The sequence below is a fragment of the Opisthocomus hoazin genome, chromosome 2 (genome assembly GCF_030867145.1).
Source record: "Opisthocomus hoazin isolate bOpiHoa1 chromosome 2, bOpiHoa1.hap1, whole genome shotgun sequence".
In the NCBI taxonomy this organism is placed as follows: Eukaryota; Metazoa; Chordata; class Aves; order Opisthocomiformes; family Opisthocomidae; genus Opisthocomus; species Opisthocomus hoazin.
Window position 1 is genome coordinate 11,704,370 of NC_134415.1, and position 23,036 is coordinate 11,727,405.

Consider the following 23,036-nt stretch of genomic DNA (forward strand, 5'->3'; position numbering starts at 1 on the left):
AGTGATCGGGTTTTACACTCAGCTAGGCAAGTATGTCAGTTCAGTTACCTGAACCTTTCCGTTGACGTCGGGGAGACCAGCTCTGCTTACCCTGTAACTGAGTGCATTTGGAGCATTAGGGGACAAGCGTACGATTTTATTCAACGCTTTTCTCCCACTTGCATAAAATCCACATATTTTCCAAATAAAGTCACTTCATCATTAAAAAGGAAATGATGGCTTTCTGTGTTAATGCCACTTTGAACTTTGAAAAATACTTAAAATTGGCCCACGTTAGAAATTTCGACACTTGGAAGCCTGAAAACACGTTCTCAAAAACTCCAAGCGGCAAATGCTGCGTGCGCCGCGGAGCCAAGCCTGCTCGCGCAGACGGAAACATGGCCCCTCCCCGGAGTTCGGCGTGCCCCGCGCTAACGTCAGCGCTGAGATACGCCACTCAGCTGCGCTTTCAAATACACGTTTGAACTTCTGCTGCCCTTGGAATAATAACTTCAGAGAAGCTGCAGACGTGATTTTCACCAACACCCAGCATTTTTAAATGTGCAAAGGTGCTGGGGAGGAACGATACTTGAGGAGGCTGCACATCTAGAAAATCTACTCAGGAAATCACTAAAGCAACATTTTTACCTCAGACTTGCAATGGGATGAAAGCAACTTGTAAGGTGTTAAAAACATTAAGTTGCATTAGAAGTTGATTTTTGTAAACGACCATTTTATCAGCCGTTCGTCGTACTGACAGCAGCAATGACATGGGGATCTTGGTTTGTGTATCTCCTTGCATGCCTGGAAACACAAGAAAGAATGAACAGGGTTATGCGGCAAATTTTTGATGGCACACGAGTTCCCAAGTGTGCAGGTAACAGGATCACAGTATTATACATCTCCATCTTTAGTCAGTTCAGTAAATTTCACCTGTGAGGTACAGAAATAATTTTAGGAAAACCACATAAAATAAACTGCATGGAGGATATGAATTTGTTGGGGGTTTTTATTCTTCTGTATGGAAAGAGCTTTCTAGTGTTTCCGTCGGTGCGTCTGAGAAACCCCGGCTACTCTGCAGAGAGAAACCCAAAGTGACTACCACACACCTCACGACTCCTCGGCGTCTCCAGCCGCCATCCTCTGCCCCGGAGCAGGGAGCCTGCAGGCTCTCCTGCACCTGAGGCACGTGCTGGGGCAGGAGGTGAGTGTCGCTGCCCAGCGCGGCAAGCCCCATGCTGATCGCCAGCTCCCCATGTGCCACCTGCACCTCCCAGCTCCTTCACGCTGGAGGTGCCTTGAATTAAGGGCACCGCGGGGCTCAGTGACAGGCACCACCCCGGCCGACTGCCCTTCTGCCGTCACTTGTCTCTTTCTAGAGTTCTTACAGAAGTTTGCTTAGCCGTTTGCACTCAAGATCGAGTCTCCTAATCCAGTAATGTCTGTTGAGAACACGGTTTTTGCCTGCTCATTTATTAATCAGTCGTCATATCGGGAAATACCATTTATGTCATTTTCTCCAGTAACTTTCTTACGGCATTTCATTTCTTAATACTTTTAAAATCTCCTTATCTGCAGACATCTCTCTCATCTGCCAACATCAGTCTCTGATATCCTGAACCCCAACTCGCATCCACATCTGTATTATTTCCTCAGTGAATTTTTCTTAACTTCTAAATAACACTGTCTCAGAGGTGATGCTGTGAGTGAAATGTGAAGTCACCCATTAACTTTTTAGAAGTTTATATATAATCCTCATTCTTTGTGGCCTGCTTCATATGGGTCCACGTGTGCAGGAACAGACATACAGAACTTAGAAACCTCATGTTGCATATTTAAAAAAAAATTCTTATTATTAATTCAGGTTTCTCTGTTAATAAAGACCACAGTTTGCTTGAAAGATAAGTCATGCTGCTGCTAAACTTATTTTTTAATATAATACAAAGACCTCTAGAGCCCTGATAGCGTTTTTAGCTACTCCATAGGAGCAGAAAGCCTTATAAACGTGTATTAATTTTTAAAACAGGTCTAAACATGCTAGCCCTAAGGAATTGTTGGGCTACACCAACAGAACTTAGCAAGGACACGTGTTAATCGGCAAAGGAAAACATAGGGTTTATCCCCGAAACGAGCAAAGCTCCAGCCCCTCACTCCACCCCAGGCCCTAGTGCTTGAGTAATTGTTGCCAGTATAACTTTTGAAAACGTCGCCCTGCATTCCCATGAAGATGCTCAGCAACCACAAACTCCTGTTTCAGTGCGGCCTCCCCGACGAGGGCGTTGTGTACGACCCCAGCACTGCAGCAGCTCTCCCCAGACGTGAGGCACGGATGGGAACATCGTGCAGTGTGGCAGCTGCTCGAGAAGCTGTTAGCAAGACAACGTGAGCGCAGGGTTTATTTTTTTGCTGTTAACTCTGGTCTGGTTGGAACAGGTAAAGATCAAGCTCTTTCACAGCAGGCTTCCAGTTATCTTATCCTGCTTTGAAGTATTTCCAGGGCTGGATAATCCCACTTATTTGCTAACTACATCTTATCCTCCGGAAATCTATGAATAGAGAGGAAAGAATCGGAGAAGGAAATGCCCTGCTCCCCACGCACTTCTCTGTTGGCTGTCGCTTGCAGTGGCAGCACCGGGTGAGGCTTACCAAGTTGGAAACAAAAATTGTTTTTACAAGCTTATTGAGCTAGGGCAGCTGGAAATGCCATTCCTTAGCACTAGGCAACTGTCCTTGGGCAACAGTGCCAAGGCCGGAATTGCCGGATGTATGTAGTGTCCGGCAGGCACGGCTGAACCAGCGGGACTGTAGCCCTGTCAGCACTTGCAGATGTGCGCTACTTGAAGATACATTCTTGCGCTTTTAAAAAAGTGATTATTCACCAAGATGAAGCCAAGCATCTTGTACGGTGAGTGGCGAAGCTTCTTCCTTGTAAATCTCTTCAGACGCAGGAGCCCTGCTGGAAAATCTCCTTGGCACGCAGGGAGCGGCCTCCTTTTGCCGTACACACGATTCCACAGAACGCTTCACGCGTTCCTGCATACCCTTTCTTTTCATGGCTGCATGCCACTGCAGTAATTGTAGATCTTTTCTGTGCTTGTAATCTTTCCAATTGAAGTTACAAAGGACTTCCACCGGGCATTAACGGAAATTCAGTTTTCGGTGTGAAAGCAGCATTCTCTGCTGAGACTGAAGTACCAGTTGCTTTTGGTGCAACGCACATGCCGCAGCGAAACACCATCTTGTTGTTATCAGGTCAGGCACACAAATCATACTCTTAGCTTTAATTCTGTACGCTGCAGCTAGATGCGAGTGTCATTAGAAGTGTTTGCTGGTGTATAATTAGCACAGCGCCCGTAGCTAAGGGAGGAACCAGCAGCGCTGATCAGAAAAGGCTTGAACTCGGCTTTCCCTGCGCTGCTGCATGTCAGCCCCACTGGCTGATGTCGAAAGGAAGCAGAGGAGGGAAGCAGTCTGGCTGGATTCCCAAGTGCTTCTGAAAAACATCTCTGCATAACCTTGGCTCAAAGCGTAGTGGCTAGATGAAAATGTTATGTGGGAAGAAATAACAACGTGCTACGCTACCACTTACATAAATGGGGCTCTGTGCATGAGAACATTAACCCAGAAGTGCATTCCCCTTACTTCTGTGAAGACGGGGGGATACGGGCAACAAGTGAGGAAACAACAGCAGCCAGTGAATCTGGGGAGTATGAAAAGTCCCCAGCACCTTGAAAGCCCTTCTGACGTCTCCATGTCTGGCATTACACCAGGCTAGCACCTCTGAACACCAGTACGAATCTCCTGCCCTTCCAGAGCTGAGTGCCATCGAGTGTCACTGTGTGCCACCCGTGCAGTCTCACCGTCATCAGATGGGGAAACAAATGAAAAACAGGTGCACAGAAGCAAGAGCAGAGCTGGCTGCTGCCAAGCGACAGTGAAGCTCGGCAATGCTGAAATGGGTAAGCTGGGAGGGAATTCTTGGAGCTTTATACTAAACTCACAGCTTTGTTCTTGCATGAAGCTAGCAATGGAAGAGGCAGCTTAGTGTCTTGCAGGAAAGTAAGCACAGAGTCGAAGCTGGGACAGAAGAAACAAGGCACCAGTCTGGAGCCAAACCAGAATGTTCAATAACATTTTCCAGTACACGAAGCAGAGGAAAGCGGTCTGCGAAGCATCTACTGCGGCACCTGGCAGGTGCATTACAACTCGCTCGCTCTCCTTCTACAAAGGGAAACACCATCACTATTTGGCGACCGGCTTACTGGATTATCTTTGCCCCTAGCTTTGCACACAAAAATCAGTTTGTGTGGAAACGAACTTGAGCATGGGAACAGGAGCCAATACTGTTAGTACAGAATAAATGATGCAGCAGCAGCAATAATACAAATTATTCTGGAGAAAAGACTTTTATGAAAAAATGTTGTTTCCTATTTCAGTAAAGGTAAGTCAGACTGCAGGAAGACTGTGTGAACTTCCCAGCTCTCAGTTACACATTCACACGTTTGTAAAGTTCCAGAAACACTTTATTTAAAAATGGAGTTGTAAATGCATATAACAAAATAACATACATAATAAATGTAACAAAAATAAATAAGGAGAACATGTTCATACAAAATAAGAACATAGTAATGCAAAATGCTTATTACAGAACATAAAGGTATCACTGCCTGAAAGAACACAAACAGAATCTCGCATGCAGAGCCTGCACCTCTAATCCTTCCTAGCCATCTCCTGCTTTCCACTCGAGTCTGCGGAGAAGTTATGTTCCCAAGCATTAAACAAAAGAAGGAATTATGGTGATGGTTTGGTACACTCTGTTTTCAACACCTGGCTCTAGTTTTGATTTATTTTTGCCCTTCTGCACCTTCTAAAACTTTTCTTGTAGCCTCTGTAAACTAGTGTAATTCAGGCTTCCACAGTTAGCTGGAGTAGAGCATATTGAGTCATACATGAAGGCTGTTCGCTTTTAATTTTTTTAAAGAAAATATGAAATCCATTATACAACAGATTAGTGGTTTTGTTTTTACATCTCTACAAAAAAAGTTTTTGCATTTTTATTAACTGGTCTAACTTTTATTGACTTCTGAAAGCCTGTACAATTTAAAAGTGTACAGAAAGTAGTTTTTTTAAACAAATGTCACATAGGATTATTGCTGAAATATTAAAGACCATTTCATAAAAGCTGCAAAACTGTATCTTTAACCGTAATATATAGAGACTGATGCAAACATAGGAAAATTCCAGTCTATTAGATACATTTAACAGAAATAACATTCCTCCAAATTACAGTGTTCTGGAAATACAAAGTAATTAATTTTTATTATCATTTCCAAATGTTAAGTTACTGGGGCAACTTATAAGGAAAATAGGCTTATATAGGAAACTTTAAACAGACTTGCGTTTCAGTGGTGTAAGCAAAACGTCTACGTTAGCAGTCGCCTTCCAGAACCCTTTTAAATATGTAAGACACAGACAGCTTTACTAGCAAGACTACAGGAAAATATACAGAAGCAAATAAAATCACTTGCTTGGGAGTGCATCTATCGATCAAGCAAATTATGACAACTCTACTTCCAAGTCCCCTACAGAAAATTTTACATCTCATGATCATTCCAAGGAACAGTAATTTCTTCCGTAAGCTTATGTTGCATTTGAATTGGTGAGAGCCCATTTGCCTCAATATGCTTTAAAATGCCCCATGTTGCTGTATGTTTAAATTTGTTGCCTAGTTTCAAGTAACATTTGGACAGAAATGAGCTATGAAATACTTCTACTTTCATTAACATCAAAAAGACATTTGAAGAAGATCAAAAAGTGCCAAATAGTCCTTGCAGAAAGTGGATTAAAACACTGCAATGATAATACAAGTACGGTATTATCAGTTTTCTATGTACACCAAAACACTGCTTGCTGTTTAATGATATCGATATGTTCACCTATCACTCCCAGCAAATCTTAGTGCAAACATAATTCGTGAACTTTGTAAACCCCGAGACAATTTACGCAGCAACAAGGTTATATAAATCACAGAAATGTTTGAGATTTTCAGTACATGAGAATGAATGCTTTCTGAAATCCATCTTACCTTTTGCAGTCATGTGTCACTGTAGTTAAAGATAATGTTTCCTATATAAATCATCTAATTCAGAATCAAATGTAACTGTTCAACAGTTGTGTACAACTTTAGTGGAGGAAATCCATTCATGAGAGCAGCTTGGCAAAAAGATTTGGGGTTTCAGTAACATTAAATGTTAGACTGCTTGCATGGCTTTTAGAAAGAAAGAAATCTATTAAGGGGAAACTGCTGATATAATAATTCTTTTGCAAAGCACACAACCACAAAGGGCAAACCTGCCACAATTTGCTTTCCTACACTGGTATCTATGCATATCTTTATGATTTGAAAAGGATTTGTGTGACAATCAAAGCATCACAGTTAAATAAAACTGGTTTAATAAAACAACTGCTGTTTGATCAAGCCTTTTTTTTTTAATTATAAAACCAACAGTATAATTTTGCCTTTATTCTTAAACATTCCACATGAAAGGTTTTTGTATCAACACTGAGATGTCACTCACGCAGCGTGGCATCTTCCTCTTCCCCATCTGGGTTAAACCTGTTGAAATGTATGCTGCAATGTGACTCGGAGTCAGCATTCTCAAACTCAGCTGCAACAGGGACGGCGGCGGGTCGAAGAGCCCGAGCTTCGGGCTGGCAGTTTGGCTGCACTTGAGGGCGGGTACTTTGGGGAATGGGACTGGACTTCGGCTTCGGTTGAGCTGGTAAGATGGGGCTGGCGAATCCCAAGTTGCTCAGGGCATCCAGGGTACCATCAGGGTCGATCATAGCATTAATTGCTAAGCAATCAAGAACAAATGAAAGAGACAGGGAAGAAACCATAAAAAATACAAAAATCTTGTTCTAACACTTTTATTTTTATGATGACAGACCTGAGCTTTTAATTGTGCTGCCCACTACAAAGGAGTGGTGTATCTAACATATAAGTAGCTGATACATGCATTTAAAAGCATTCACACAGATTAAAACTTCAGACGAAATGAAACTGCACAAACTAAACATTGCCTGATGTGTGGACAGGAAAGAGAGATGACAAACCATCTATGATTAGCTTATAGGGACTGAAAAATGGGATTTTTTAGTCATGTTTAAGGGGCTTTACCTGTAGTATTACCATCACATTATGCTTCATTCAACCCCACCCCCAATATCCATAGCTGCTACTTCCACGACTGAATGAAATTTGTATAAAAGGGCAATCATGTATCTGTTTTAATGCATAATGATGGACTTACTGTCCCTCTCTCTCCACATAGTGAGGGCAAACTGAAGCACCTAGTACAATTTCATTTTACTGTACTATCAACACGTTGTCACATTTAACAGAACGTTTCTCTTTTTTATTTCCAAAACTGCACTAATATCTACTCAAACACCACTGCGTACACAAGGAAATGATTTGGCTTCTTTCTCTGGGTGTTATTGCTTGTTATGTTCTCTAAACACAATATAATTTGTAATGAATTAACATTTTTTAATTACAGCTGAGCATGAAACAAATACTAATTTGTCTATAAAGGTGGCTAATGATTCCTCCCAAAATATTCTTTTTTAAAACATGTTTTATTGTAGGATTAAATCTGAATGCTAAAAAAAAAAAAAAAGGAAATTCACAGCAAATAATGATTATATATAAGCATGGACCACTAATCCATTTGACCACTTCCAATGAAACAATAAACAAAGTATAAACAATACACAAATAAGATTGCAACTTCTTTTTAAAATATACTCAGTTTTCAAGTTGATTTTGATAAATGGGATAGACATCTAAATAGCAGACTTTGTAAGCACAAGATTCTTCGTTCCATTCTATTCACAGGTAAGTCTTTGCACGTGAAAAACAAAGTAATTTATCTACTTTTCAGTCCGTGGGCTCCACAATTGCAAAGAGTGGATTCAGTAGTGTGAAGGGAAGATGTCAAAAGCTAATCCTAAATTTTCATTTTATTGTATCAGATAAAAGTTTTATTTTTTTTTTTATATTTCCTATAGATTATGGTCCCAGTGCATTCCTTATACTGAACTGTGCTACACATGAGGGTATTACTGATGCGTAAAGACTATTTTATAAAGCCTAATCTCAGGATTCTCTATCATCTACGCTTCAGCATTTACCCACAAAAATATTTCTATTAAGAATGTTTCACAAATAATTCCTTTGGGATTCTCTGGACTATATAATTTTTAGCTGAGCCTTTTCTCACCCATATCAAAAGATATCATTACTCTCCTGTTTTAAAATAATTCAGTGATGTTTCTTTACCAAATGTGCCAGCAATTATATGATACTAATGTACACGATACTGTGAACATATTTTCATGCAATGTGATAACTGTTTCATGATACACATATATATACACAGATACATATTAAAAAAATTCAAAGCAAGCAACAATGAAAGAGAAAAGTGAAAAAACATTTGTACCTTGCAGCTGTTTCTCAACTCGTTTCAGTTCCTGTAAGATTGATGAGATTTCCTAGGAAAGAAACAAACACATTTCATTCAGGAAAAAGAGACTCAAGCTACCTATCAGCAGTAAACAGGCCCCCTCCCCAGCCTTTCCAATAAGATGTTTGGGTTGTCTGTCCTGGTATCAGGAACACCCTTGCTGGTGGTGGCCCAGCCAGGTCCACCACAGCTCCTGGGTGGTGGTGCTTGAGGTTGGACAGCCAAAATGCTCCTCCGCACTGGCTCTTCTGCCTGCACTACTACTTCTCAAGCACAGACTTAGAGACACCACGGTTCTGCAGAAATGAGGCAAAGCAACAGCAAGCCTTTATAGCAAAGTTACAGTGTAAAGCCAGTATTAATGGAACAGGGTGATTTAGAACCTTGTTCAGATGTGTCACAATAGTAAGATGACTGCATCGGGATTTCTTCTGCACCCATTGGGCCCTGTGCCCGTGAGACCCTTCACAGCACACTAGTGTTGCGTCCTCAGCACTCATTTGCCTTATAGGTTTTTCTTCTCCGTGCTGCATCACTTGCTAACACAGATGTAGCAACAGCAATGCACTCAGAAATACAACAATTATTAAGTGTATCGCATCTTAAATTATAAATATGTAAATCCTACAACTGAAGGATCCCACACTAAAGAATACTGTTAATCCAACTGCAGAGGAGAGCTATCAGTGATCTTCAAAAGCTGAGCATTGTCAAAGGCACTGGTTTCAGCAGCCCATTTAGCCCATTTCAGAAACCAGTTCTGTACCAAATAATGTAATTTTTGTGGGTGGCAAAGAGATTGATTACCTTGGATTTTACCAAGTCATTATCTTTAAGTAGATTCCACATCTGAGCTGCATATAAATGTCCCAAGGACAAAACAAACATCAGTTACAATTGTCCTCTGTTAAATTCTAATAACATTCTGTGGTAAAAATAAGCACTGCGTTTGAACAATACATTGCTCTGCAAACTGAGCAGAAACTTGAAAATCAGTGCATAGACAAACCCCCACCCCAACTTTCAAACAATGCAAGATGCTTTAATGCATTGGAAAAAAGTTTTGCAAAACGCTGAATTTAGGAATAAACATACAACTAATCTTTTTCTTTTTTAACGAATGCCTTAAAACCCCATATTCATAGCATTTAGAATACAAAACACTAAACTCCAATCTTATTCTGGAAATGCGTCAGATAAGAGAAACTCCTTATATTATCATATTTCTAAAAATAGAAACTTCCTTGAGTAACAGTGTGTCTACAGATTATTTTCATCCACATATAGCAAAATACAACTATTTCTCTAAATGTTAATCACACAGAATCACAAAGTATTAACCGTATTAGGTATTATATATTAATAATCTGTTGGTAAAGTAGTCCTTAGGTTGTAAAACAAGTTCATTCAAAATCAATCCAGCATTCAAACTAATGGTTGTTACCTTTTGTTAAACAAAATTACTGACGGCCTTTATACAGTCTGAACCCTTTTCATTGTGTTCTTTATCTGACAATCTACCCTGAACAATTACTTCAGACTGTTTCTTTATAAGATAGAAAGTCTTAGTAATTATTAAAGATTAGGTTTATTCTTGAAATACACTGAGTGTTTAAATAAAACCTTTTAAAGATTTTTGCCTTTATATAATTCAAAAGAATACATTCCTTTACTGATTATTTAGAAATTAGGTAAGAAGCTCATTCAATCCCACAAAAGATAAGTATTCATACCATGCTTGATGTTTTCACAATAGGAACTTCACTTTCAGCTCGCAACTTGTTTTCAATTTCTTCCCAATTTCTGTCTTTGTCCTTAAATAATATTCTAGAAGAAAGAAATTCAAGAACAGCATGTTTAGAAGAGACAAAAATAAACAAAAATTAACAAGCAAAACCCGAAAGATTAGATACACGATACACGAAAGTAGCATAGGGAGCACTGAACAGAATTAAAATCTGAAATACTGAAAACTGACAGTATCCAACCATATAGTTTAAATTTTCAGGGAAGCATACAGGGTTTCAGCAGTATCATTATTACTGACATTAAAATGGCAGTTCTGTAGCTAAATACTTCCTTATGGTGTTGAAAAGACACAGCTGATTCCTTCCTTCAGCAGAGACTTTTTTTAAAAAATCCAACTATTTTGTAGTAGTCAGAGAACTCCCTATTAGCACTGCATTTTACAACAACTGCAAAACAGAAGACAAAGACTAACAATGGTAAATTAATGCAAGTCTTTTACCAATTAAATGAAAAATAAAACACTTCAGAAAATCAAAAGAAAAATGCATTTCACAGAAGTTTTCATTGAAAAGTCTCAACACACAAATTGTATATGTATGCTTTAGTAACAGAAGTATCACTTGCATTACATATTTAAAGTCACTTCTTCTATTTGTAAAACCCCAAAGAGTACTGAGATTCCCCATTTTTTATATTGTGCTTCCCTGCTGTGATAAATGATTTTTGTTTTCATTGTCATATCATAAACATAATTTAAACTGTTTATATTTGCATAATTGGGAAAAACAGAGGACTATGCAGATATTTAAGGTCTGGGTATTCATTTTTTTTTGAAGTGGCACCAGAATGACAGAGGAATCTAAATCCACTTCTCTAATTGCTATCTCAGAGTTAGAAGTATAAAAATAGCTGCAGTAAAACTGCTAAGCAAACAAACAAACCAATCTGAAATCACAACTGAAAAGTAGTACATTTTAAGGAAGTTATTAGTGTAGGTAGGTCTCTGATGAAATAATTTTGAAGGTGGAAATTCATGACACCGTGTATCTCATAAAGACTAAGAATTTGCAAGAAAGCTGGGAGTCTTAGTACTGTATTTCTGTTAATCTTTCTTCAGTTATTTACAACCTATGGAAAATCCCACTCTCTATTACCATCCCGTCAAGAAAGTCTAGTTTTTCAAAATGTGTACCCTGTATTATCTTATCAGTACACAGAGGTCTGCAGACAGCCCATCAGGAAGCTGCTTTAACTCTTCTTTTGTCTTCGAGGTCTTCACTTGCTGCCGCTTCAGAACCTGTTTTTGTCAGATGTTTCACTGAGAGGAAGCGCTGCTCTCGTGAGACAATGTCATGAGATCGATGCAAATCACTACTTCTGCAAGTGACTTTAGTGGATTAATGTACAAAGCATACAAAGAGTAAATATTACCACCTTCTTTTTCTTGCGGAAGGAAAACATAAATTAAAAGTAATCAAAACTACAGCGAAGAAAACATGAAACACTTTATGGCCTCAAGTAGTGCCACCACCTGGTAACAAAGCTGATCATCAGAGATCTGACAAGACTGCTTTTATGTTCTGGAAGGGAGTGCAAAAGCTTGCAAAGCCATACGACTGCAAACCTGGATACCAGAAAGTCCAATTACAATGGAAAATTTAGGACTTGCCTGACACTGATGAACTTAAATAAATAAAAAGCAGAGCCAATTAAATCCTTTATAGGATCCTATACAAAAGAACAGGCAACTCCTAGAAATATTTTGAGTCAGTATACAGAGAATCTTACACAGCTATACTTTCCGTACTTTAACAGTATTTATATCATTTTAGAAATCACCAGGAACATTGAAAATATGGTTTTATTTAGCAGTAAACAGCACTAGTATGAAAGATATAGAAGTTTCTGACACTGCTTGTTTCTTTAATTTACCTTCTTGCTTATATTATATTAAAATACTATCGTTACGTATGTGATGAATGCCTTTGCTTGTGTTTTCTGTCTTACTCTCTTTTAGAGATAATGTTCTTACTTCTCTTTTACAATTTGAAAGCTTTCCATTTCATAGGTAATTTTATTCAAAAAAAAAGGTGGGAAAAAAAATGAGAACAGTCTTTTAAAAAATGCTATTATTTCCACTGTAAAGTAGACAGGCCAATTTGATTTTGCTATAACTTTAGGAAGCCTATTTCCTTTTTAGAACGTTTTTTTCAGTTCTTCTTTTAGTACATTTTAATCTCCCAGGGCATCTTCACCTCCGTCTCCTTTGCTCTTCCTCCTTCTAACCACACTCTTTGTATTAAGAGAACGTATTTATAAATGCCTGCTGCCTTCCGCTCCTGCCTTGCCCAGTGCTACTTTCTGGGGCAAATCTACCTGAACTTTCTTATTTGTGTTCAGTCACCATTTTTCTTCCATGGCACTTTGCAGGATGCACAGCAAACTGCGGAGACTGCCAGTCAGTACCTGCACTGACCTGAATGCTGTGCCTAGATTTTGCCCCACTGAAGACATACTTTGCTGCTACAAAGCAAGCCAGTAGCACTGCATCCGCATTGCAAAGCACTGCTAAAACCATGTAGGTCTTCTCACTGCAAAACCCGCTTACCTCTTTCCCTCCATAATCTCTGAAAATTCCTGCAAACTCCTTATAACATGTAAAAGACAGAAAAGCCAACAAACTGCATATCTGCTTCCTGAGAAGCCACCACAATAATTTGTTAGCAAAAAACAGGTTACAGGATACATGGCAAGAATGCTGCAGAATTTTTAATATAATGTAGTTTTGCGTACACCAGCAGATAAAAACCTAACTGATCATACAAAGTAATGAATAAAAAAAAATTATGAAAAAGTAACTTAGTAATACCCAAGCTATGACCTTATTCCGAAGAAAATTACAAATATAGAGAGGATTTGGTGATAGGAAAGAACCAGGCATGTGAATCTGGTTCTATGTGAACCCCACACTAGGACCTGGGGAAAAAACCCAGTTTGGCCAGCACTGGGAGAAGCTAGACGAGGAATACAGCATCAAAAGCTTCCATCAGTCCTACTTCTTAATGTAAGGTAGGATTGATGACAGAACTCAATGGAACTCGGAACATTATCTATAAATTAGAGAAGAGAAATGGCAGCTCTAATGAAGTGGGGAAGAAACTAGGCAAGCAAAAAGATACATATCTTCTTATATCCTCATATTAATTTATTTTCACGATTGATTTCAGCTCATTTTAATTTCTGATAGATCTGCTTGTCAAGAATGACTGAAAATATTTATGTTTGTAATACTTTAGCTAAAGTGAAACAGGTCTTCTTGTAAAGCTAGCTACTGAAAGTAAAATATAACAGAAATAAGAGTGTTCACATTCACAGGAGGCACATCTCTCTCCATTTGGACCCAGACAGGAAGGATGTAATTTTTTAATATGTATGACGCAGTTTGTAGGGAATGTAATTGCCCTATACTGTCCGTGCTCTTGGGAGACAGGTTTATATTGGTGAAAAAGAAAATTTGAGAGAGGACTTTTAAAACATAGTCAGGCTTACTGGTGCCTCTATAAATTTCTCCTCTCCTTTCAGGTTCAAGTACTTTGGAAAAATACACAACTGGTAGCTTGGAAAATCCTGATTGATTCTCACTGTATCTATTCTGGGCAGAACTGGCTTAGATGCAGTAAAAGCAGCACACCAGCTGGCTGAACTCGTGTGCACCAAAACAAAGCAAAGGAAAAATCTGTAATAGGTCCTAGCTGTCTTACATGCTCTTTAAACACTTCTCTAAAACTACTGTTGTTTTTCTGATCCAAAATATTAATGACATCATGAATAACATCACAGTAGTCAAATCCATTCTGAGTAGCAGGAAAAGGAAGTTTTGATTACAGCTCTGGGGAATATGCTAAATAATTGCTTATTAATTAAAGCAAAAAAAACTAATGTATTTTTATAGAAATATGCAATGCCACTCTCTTTAAACGTATATAAAATGTTTATAGGTATGCTTATATTTATACCATACATGATCACATCAACATTACATTCATTAGTGTAGCTGACACCTTTTAAACTCAGAAAATTAATCAGAAAAGCATAAGATGATTTTATAGTTACCTGCTTTTCTCAGAATGACTTTGCATACATAAATTTGCTTTAACTGTACTGAACTCAGTTTTGTACATTAAGTAAACTACAGCTGTGCTAGCGATGTATTTATAGATCAGAAACTGCCAACCATCAAGAAAAATCAGCACGACGAGAAAGGCAGAGTATCTACTATCTACCACTTCTGAGGAATTTAAGAGACATATCATCCTAGACGCCTACCACAAATAAGTCAGTCAATAAGCACGATTCTTGTTCCAATCATGCAGCTTTAAAAGGAAAAAAAAAAATATTGGTAAGCAAAGTTCCTTACGGATGTGACTGTATTTTCCCAGAGAATTATGCACAAAACAAAACTGAAAGTAGTATTTTGTTTCTGCTTCAAAATTTCAAATGCCTTCTAGAATGACCTTCAAAGAATGGTCATGCCTAAGTACCTCTTGGCATGTATCTGCTGAATTTTTGAGATCAGCTATTAAAGTAAATGATAGCATGCACTCAGAGGTTGATTAAACTTGAACAAGCTGTGAACTTTTGCATAATTTGTAGTAAATTCTGCATAATGAAGTTGAACTCTGTTAATTTGGCACAGCTTTTGAGAGTAACCGTATTGTACACCTGCATTTCACAAACTCATTTGTATCCAAAATTCACACATATTCAAATAAATAGCACAATACATAAACATGTGTCTGGGAAAACCAAAGAGGGAAAGGCAGCAAACGGTTTATTTTCAATATTATAATCCTGCAGCCCGAAAACGGTGAGTTGGAAAACGAGAAATGAGATGAACATCAGTCCAGGAACATGTTCCAAGATAGCAGAAATAGGTACTCACAAATGTTACCTGTAACCGCTAGTAAAAACAACACACACAAAATCTTAGAACAGAAATGCTAAGAATGGGCTGCAGGCTTTTAAAGACTTCATTCTCCAGTCAGTGATACTCCTCCTACTAGAAACAGCAGGACTAGAAATGGCAGATAACCTACAGTTTTTACTGATTTCTATTCTTTTTTTTCTTCCTGATTTCTATGGTCAAATTTTTTTTGGTATGCCCACTAGAATATAATCTTCAGATATGTTAGTATTTTGCTGCTTTTACAACTTACGTCACCTTATGATGAAATAAATTTGTAACTTGGTGATTAATCTGTCACCCACCTAAGATTTCAACATCTCACACTTCTCAGACAAACTGATCAGTTACAGTATTATCTCACACTGAGAAGATTATATGGGAAGTTCAGCCAAATCACTTTCTTATTGTTAATGTACTATATTTTTAAATTATTGACTGCAAAAAGACATGAACAAGGACAAGTGAATTATACGATCCTGAACTTTTGTATTTAGAGTTTTAATTTATTCTTGTCAACCAAAGTGGTCACTGAATGGTTGTACACTCACTCATTCAAGTTAAACGGAGCTGTTGGTAAAGCAACATGTTATCATTTTTGATATGTCTATAATTCCTGTTAGCTACTATGACATTTTATACAGGAATCTAACTAAGCAGGAATTTTCAATTAAAAATAACGGATGGTTACGTCTGTTATTTTAGATTTAGAACTCAATAGTGACCACATTGTGTCCAAATGTGTGTGATTCTGTGTCCAAAGCAAGTTCTTTTTCAGAAGGATTTACTGAAACTGCTCTCCTCTGTACTGTTTTTCTTCCTAAAACGGGTGATCCCTACAAGAACTTGGCAAACGTACAGGGCCTGGTTTTACAGTTCAGCAACATCTTAACCTTATCTTCTAAGGAAGGGAGTTTTACAAGATTTGCATAGAGGTCGTGTAGATTTGGCCCAGTATTTCCAGTGTTGGAACAGCTCCTCTGCTGGAAGTATGATGGGTGATGTTCTGTCCATGTAAACTTTGCTGATATTTATTTTCATATAATGTGAAAAACACACAAGCAATAATGGAAAAAATATTCTTTTCAAATTGATCTGAATGCTACAAAGGCCATAGGTAATGTTGCTTTTTTAAAACACGAGTTGCTACTAAATACATCTAGCTGTGTTATAGATCTCTCTTCTACAAGTAGGAATGCTGATGAGAGTAGAACATTTTCAGTAATAACAATAGTTTTTAAAAACCCACCTGATTTTGCCAGCTGTTTTGTCTATGGATTGTCTTATCTTGCGAGAAAATTGGAAGACTGAGGACAACAGTAAACTGTCCCCCATTACCTGCAATAAGTTTTTAATAAAAGAAGATATTATTAGCTTAACGGAAATGAAATACAAACAAGTCCATATATTTTGAAATCTTTTTTTAACTTAAAAAAAAAAATCATACTTGTGTTCTAATTAGTATCATATACAATCATATTTGAACATTTTGCAAATTAAATAATACACAAATATTTTTTCCAGTATTAATGCCACCTGCTACAGGTAGGAAAGAAAGGACAGTGTCTAGAATATTAAGCGGAGAGACAACTGTAAAAGCTTAGAACAGACACATTACTAGAGAGAGTCCTGTTGTGTACTTACTTCATCTCTGCTCCAAGTCCTTCTCCGGGTAATTGTTGGGGGTTCGAGGGCATCTGACAGCTGAGGTCGAGCATCATTAGGCCGACCATTCCCCTCCGGCGGTTTGGCGTGCACTAGTGGAGGGATTTTTCTAAAATTGAGACTTTCATCAAATACTCGGTCAACCAACTGGGAGTAAAAGAAAAACGCGATTTATGAAATCTACTGGATACATACAAGATCAGACTAATATTTTTTTTCCTTCTGAAACAGTTCACAAGAAGTCTATCAAACAAAAATCATTCTGTTGTCTTTCACAGTAAAAAATGATGCATCTCTTATGTAACAATACCTTGTAGAAATGAAGGTCTTTTTTTCGAATACCAGACATAGATGGCAAAATTCGACCACTCCACAGCAATTTTGCTTATGGGCAGGTAACATATTAGTTACCTATAACCTGGTATTGAATAATTTATTCTTTCGATTAATAGAATACATCTGTGGAATTAAGTACAGTAATATCAAATTTAGAGTTTTTTCCAGATTAGTCGGAGTGTTACAGAAACACCTATACCTACTTAAAAGCGATACTGCCACCTGCAGTAGTATGTACACACCGTACAATTCTTTAAGAAGAAAATAATTTTGTAATATAAAAATCAAACTGATCCAACAGGATCTGAGAAAATGAGCACTTCCTTAAACTTTAGCCACAAATCCAAATGAATTAAACCCAAAATCTATGTGAGTGCAGTTACAATTTTTCTGAGTACACAACTCACAGATTTCTTATCACTGTTTATATCTTTTTTTCCACAGAAAAAGACAGTATTATACTAAACACAGTAAACTAATGTATTAACCAAACTTTATGCACACAGAAATGAATAAACACATTTTGAAAGGAACACTATGAGGAAAAAAAATGCAGTAAACATTTACAGCATATTAGGGTGATTTGTAGTATGGTAGAAAGTGATGATTTAAATTCAGATTAACATGTTTACCAGCATTAGACCTGTGATGGTTACTAGAACAAGTTAGCCAATATATTCATAGAACTGCACACCAGAGATAGTTAAAGAAAATAAGAATTATTAGAAGCACACGGCAAACTTATTTGAAGGCAGTTTTTTACAATGTTATTAAGAAAAAAAGTCTAAAGTTATTGTTAATTGATGGTAACCTAAATATTTCAGTGTTCAGAAGACGACACTTTAATGTCACCTGTGAAAAGAGGGACTTTTTTGTTTTTAACAGCTATGCAATGTATTAAATGTATATATTTATATATATTTGTGCATACACACCAGTATCTTTAAATGCACTTAGATACTATCGAACGGTATCTAAGGCTACAGACAAGCAAGAAGCAAATATTTTGTCCCATGTTTCGTGGAAAAAAAGAGACAGACAGATAGTATGCATCTTTTTGACAAGCTGTGTTCATAGAATAATCTCTGGGTTGTTTGTTGAAACTTAAAGGAACTTTAAATCAAAAAACAATGTAGAGATCATGGACACAGGTTGAGTGGAAATAACTAAAAAAGGCTATGCAAAATGCTAAAAGCAAAAGAAATAAAGAAAAGGAAGAACCTTATGCATTTCTCCATGAAGATCTCCTACCTCTTCTCTAGTGTCTATGGCAGAGCCAGGGGTGGTGGCAGCAGTGCTTACTGTGGTACTGGGGGCAGTGCCTGATGAAGTCACTGAATCTATCTCTCCTGCTACATCGTTGATTTCCCGTGCGATGAGAGCCAGATCTTGACTGATCCTAGTAATAAAGACAGTGTTACATTCTCCCCTATAAATATTTCTGGACCAGTAGAGCCCAACCTGCAGCCCTTGAGCTTTTAAGTTCCAGTTCCTGATAACTGCGCTAAAAAAAAATGTATATGCCCTTATAAACTGGAAGTTTATTTGTAGAACTATAAAAGCAAATTTTTAACTGAAGCTTTTAATAACATACCTTTCTAGAGAAAGAAGGTAGAAGACAAACTCAAAAGATGGAGCATCCTTGTTTTCTTTCTAGGATTCCCAGGCAGAGATGTGTGCAACATGCACACATGGGATGCACTGGAAATACGCTGAAAATATCGCACAGATGAACTGTGCACACACAGTAAACTTGAAACGTCCAGAACACATTTAATTTATACCTCAGTTTACCTACTTGCAAAAAACTTCTTCAGGACCTCTGATGATCCAGCAGCCCTGCAGCTTGCTCAGATCAAACTGCTTATGCGTCTGAAATTCCAGTACTCTAAATCCTCAAATTTAATCAAGATAAGCTTTCTAGTTGGAAAAACAGAACATGCCTGTAAAAACCTGGATATGACAGCACCGCACAAATACATCTAACTTCTCAGCTGAAGATTCTTTTTCCTTTCTTCTAATCCACCACATCACAAAATAGCTCTGCTCTGTATTCTGCTCAGCACAAGGAGGAAGCTTGCCAGCACTGCTTGTGCTGCTGCTCCCTAGTACACCCCAAAAGAAAGAGGGGAAAAAAAAACCCCAAAGCAAAAGCTAAAAGCCCCCTACTAACTATGGCACTCAATCTCCAGCTTGGATTGAGCAGTTCTGAAGACCTAGAATTCAGAGCAGCCCACCAAGAGGTCCCCTTTCACACTTCTGTCTAAGTGGACTGAAGATATAGCAGTCAACATTCCTAATTCTGCACCACCAAGGACTTTGTGAACAGCAGCAACTGCCATTTAAGTGGAAGGAGTTGCACCGTCACGTCAGAGTGATGCACGCCGTGCTGGCCAGTGCTTGCGAAAGGTGAGCTTCCTTCTGCTCTTTGTTTTCACTTTGTCTTCAGGTGAAAAAGAATGGACACCACTGATCTACAGACAGTTTAAGACTGAGTGAGCAGAATTTAAACTAGAAAGACAAATATAATCAGAGAAACTTCCAGTCAAATTCCAACACTGGATTTTGTGACTAACCGTCAGCAATCTGCAATAAAGTGCAACCTTGTGCAGCATACGTGTATCTACACGCATATAATTGGTATAAGGCTGTAGTAGAATACGTGGCAATTACCTGTGACACTCAAGACAATATTTCTGAACTCAAACTACCAAAGACTGGAACACTAAAGCAGAAACCAAGTCAATTGCTCTTTTTTATAAATTAAAATATGATAAGTGCCTATTACTACATTAATTTAACCTAATTACTACATCTTTGGGGTAAATTTTAATTTATATTTTGTGTTCTTATATATACACATCATTAAAACTCCAAGGTTTGAACTAATATTCTAAGCAGTAGAGACAGCACCTACTTGCTTTGTTTCACACAACCACACCACTTTTTTTCAGAAAAATTTCAGTATATAATGAATAGTCGTGAAGAAAATAAAACCCAGGAAATTTCAATTATCAGTAAATCCTTCAGAAGACAAATGTCATTAAACACCATCACCAAAAGTAGTATCAACCAGCTAAGACTTAACTCTCCACAGAAACTGGCAATGCTTCAACATGCCACAGCCACTTCAATTGAGTTCTTACAAAGCAATCAAAATGACATAAAATGTCAGATACCTACATGAAAATGAATTCAAGTGAATCCAGAAATTATCATAATAAACAACTCTAACATGGATGGCAAGCAACTTGTTAGATAATCATCATAGTCAAACACTAGTCAAGTGAACAAAATCTGGAATTAGTTTCAACGTGATAGTAAGCTATAGTCAGTACTCAATAATGTTTCTGTATAGAAACAATATAAATAGAGCACTAAAAAAAAAGCATCATGAAAAAATAAAATAAGAAACCAGTTGAGAGTTGGGCCATAAATGAAGTTTTCAAGTCATTCTACAGTAACTTACAGAAACAGAAAGTATTGCTTAAGTATACAGAGTATGTTTTGTATGATCAAGGACAAGAGACTTCGGCTTTAGGTACACACTATTTACTTGGTTGCAACTGCAGGCTGCGTTGTAGATTTCTGCTGCTTCCTGCATCAGACCTAGCAATCAATTCAGGGAGCCAAAACTAAATTAAATCTCAAATTCCTTACCCCCCTAACCCATTCCAGGGAATGTTACTATTAGATTCACTTGGTGAGCAGACCTCTGCAGCTAGACAGTGACTTAAGGGACAGACATAGTTGCCAATGCAAGAGAAAAGGTGGGAACATGGGCCTTGGGATGGGGACAGCATGAGCATCTTTCTCAACAGTCTGGAACTCTAGTTCTTATTTACCCGTAGTGAAAGAATACCCATAGCATTAGAAAACACACAATAAAACAGGAATACTTCCAAGATATCTGTAATAATTCTGAACTGCTGGGTTACCAAAAAAATTTTTATGCTTAGCCTACTATGTCACACTTCCTACAATGAGTCAGTTTATTTTGTAATGATACTTTAAAACCCTTAAATAAAATATATGTGAAGCTCCTGTTATTCTGAGGGTGTATATTCCCTCTGGGCCAAAGTGGTTTTGGATCAAACTTAGTTATTCCATTAAGTTTTTTAAAACACCTTTCAAATTTTCAAATTTATTAACATCTGTAGATTGTACAAATCTGTGAAAAGTGCAAACTGGGTCAATCTTGGAGGACCAGATAAAATACAATATGATGGTAAAACGGATGCAGAGAGATGTTCCTTATACAGTCTCTAGACCTTCACCTGCACATTTATTTTATGAAATACTTAGCTTTACACCTGCCTAATCTAGTTGGTTACTCAACAAAAAAAATGATATAAACCAATTTTAATGAGATCATATAACTATCTTTTCCTTTTTCAAAAACTCTAAACAGAGTTGAAGGGACTATGATCACAGAGGTTGGACTGAGGGCTGGGAAGGAAAAAACAACCAGGGTAGACAATGATGAAGGGGAGACTATGGTCAGCAAAGCAGAGGGAGCAGAGCAAAAATTATCTTACAAAGGACAGAATTTAAACGTAAAGCCAGGGGAGCAACACTGCAAATCAGTACACAGAGATACAGAGGCACAGAAAGGATCAACTAGTGACCTAGGAGAGCGGGGCTCAGCAGAGGCTAACCAAGGAAACTGGTGCTGGAACCAGTGACAACAGACAGCAGTAGTCTGGCATTTCTCAGCTGCTGAGCGCTAGCTTTCTTCAGCTTAAATATGCTCATTTAATGCAGTTTGTGTAAAATTTCTATATTTCTATACACAATTGCCAATTTGGCAATACCGATTTAAGCCTCTCACCACTTCCACTGGAAACAAAGAATGTGAAAAAGGCAAGGTAAGTACATAGCTTTCAAAACAAATCTAAAACCAGTATCTAAATGAAGAAAATAGGAAGAAGCCCAAGGGAAGAAAAAAACTTGCAAACCTAACCATCAAGTAAGTTTAGACTGAATTGTCAATTACCTCCAGTGTCAATCTCTCCCAGATAAGCAAAATGTACCAAGAATTTTCACTGAGATAGAGGTTCAGCAGCAGTTTTCACAAGGAGGAAGTAACACACTACAGCTATCCTCAATTTTTTTCCCCGTATACACACATTCCTCCCTATATCCACCTCTTTAGATTCTTGGAAAGAAAGAGATGTTTTAGGAAGATGCCTTTGAAGGTGTTCATTTCATGATTTATCGCAATGCTATCAGACTCCCTTAAGTATTTCCCTTTGCACAGACCACACTCGAAAAACCAATGTTGAAAAATACTATCAAGAAGAGAAAACAAAAAAATAATTAATCACACTAAGCAAAACACAACGCTTCACATCTGTGAGACACCAGTGTTCAGACTAATTTTAAAAGGAAAACACTCTTCTTGTTTAGGCTTCCAAATTAAGTTCTGTGAAAAGGCTCAGAACCTAAACACTGGCATCTAAGTTTTAAATAACATCTACATACTTACGTAATTTTATATGTTTAGTGTAAACTGCTTGAAGTTTTCACTGCCTGGGTATTGGATGATATGGGAATAACTGGTTACCAAAACGCAGACTGACTACCTTTTGCTTGCTTCACTTGAAGCAGAGTGCTATTAGCAGTAATGGAGGAACTGCTATACTGTATCTCAGGGACCCACAACAAAAGAAATTACTTTTTGATGAATACATATGATTTAAATCAGAAAATATCTATCATGAAGTAATATCTAGATAAACTGAAAATTAAAATGAGAATATGGTCTCTCTCATTGCCACACTTTTTCTCTGTCACGCACATTGATCTGAAAT

At 37.8% G+C, this 23,036-nt stretch overlaps 1 protein-coding gene across 5 annotated transcripts in view; it reads right to left on the minus strand.

Annotated features, from left to right (window-relative positions):
* Positions 1 to 4,495: 4,495 nt before the first annotated feature.
* The window catches only part of CEP170 (centrosomal protein 170), a 103,271-nt gene continuing 84,730 nt past the window's right edge, over positions 4,496 to 23,036 (minus strand). For 4 of the 5 annotated variants that reach the window (XM_075412623.1, XM_075412625.1, XM_075412624.1 and 1 more), the window contains 6 exons: positions 18,445 to 18,622; positions 16,867 to 17,034; positions 16,472 to 16,560; positions 10,244 to 10,337; positions 8,487 to 8,538; positions 4,496 to 6,836 (listed from right to left, as the gene is read on the minus strand). In XM_075412623.1, the coding sequence (XP_075268738.1) occupies positions 6,550 to 6,836; positions 8,487 to 8,538; positions 10,244 to 10,337; positions 16,472 to 16,560; positions 16,867 to 17,034; positions 18,445 to 18,622 (868 nt within the window). In that variant the 3' untranslated portion in view covers positions 4,496 to 6,549. The remainder of the gene's footprint in view (positions 6,837 to 8,486; positions 8,539 to 10,243; positions 10,338 to 16,471; positions 16,561 to 16,866; positions 17,035 to 18,444; positions 18,623 to 23,036) is intronic. The other variant, XM_075412622.1, reaches the window with a different exon arrangement.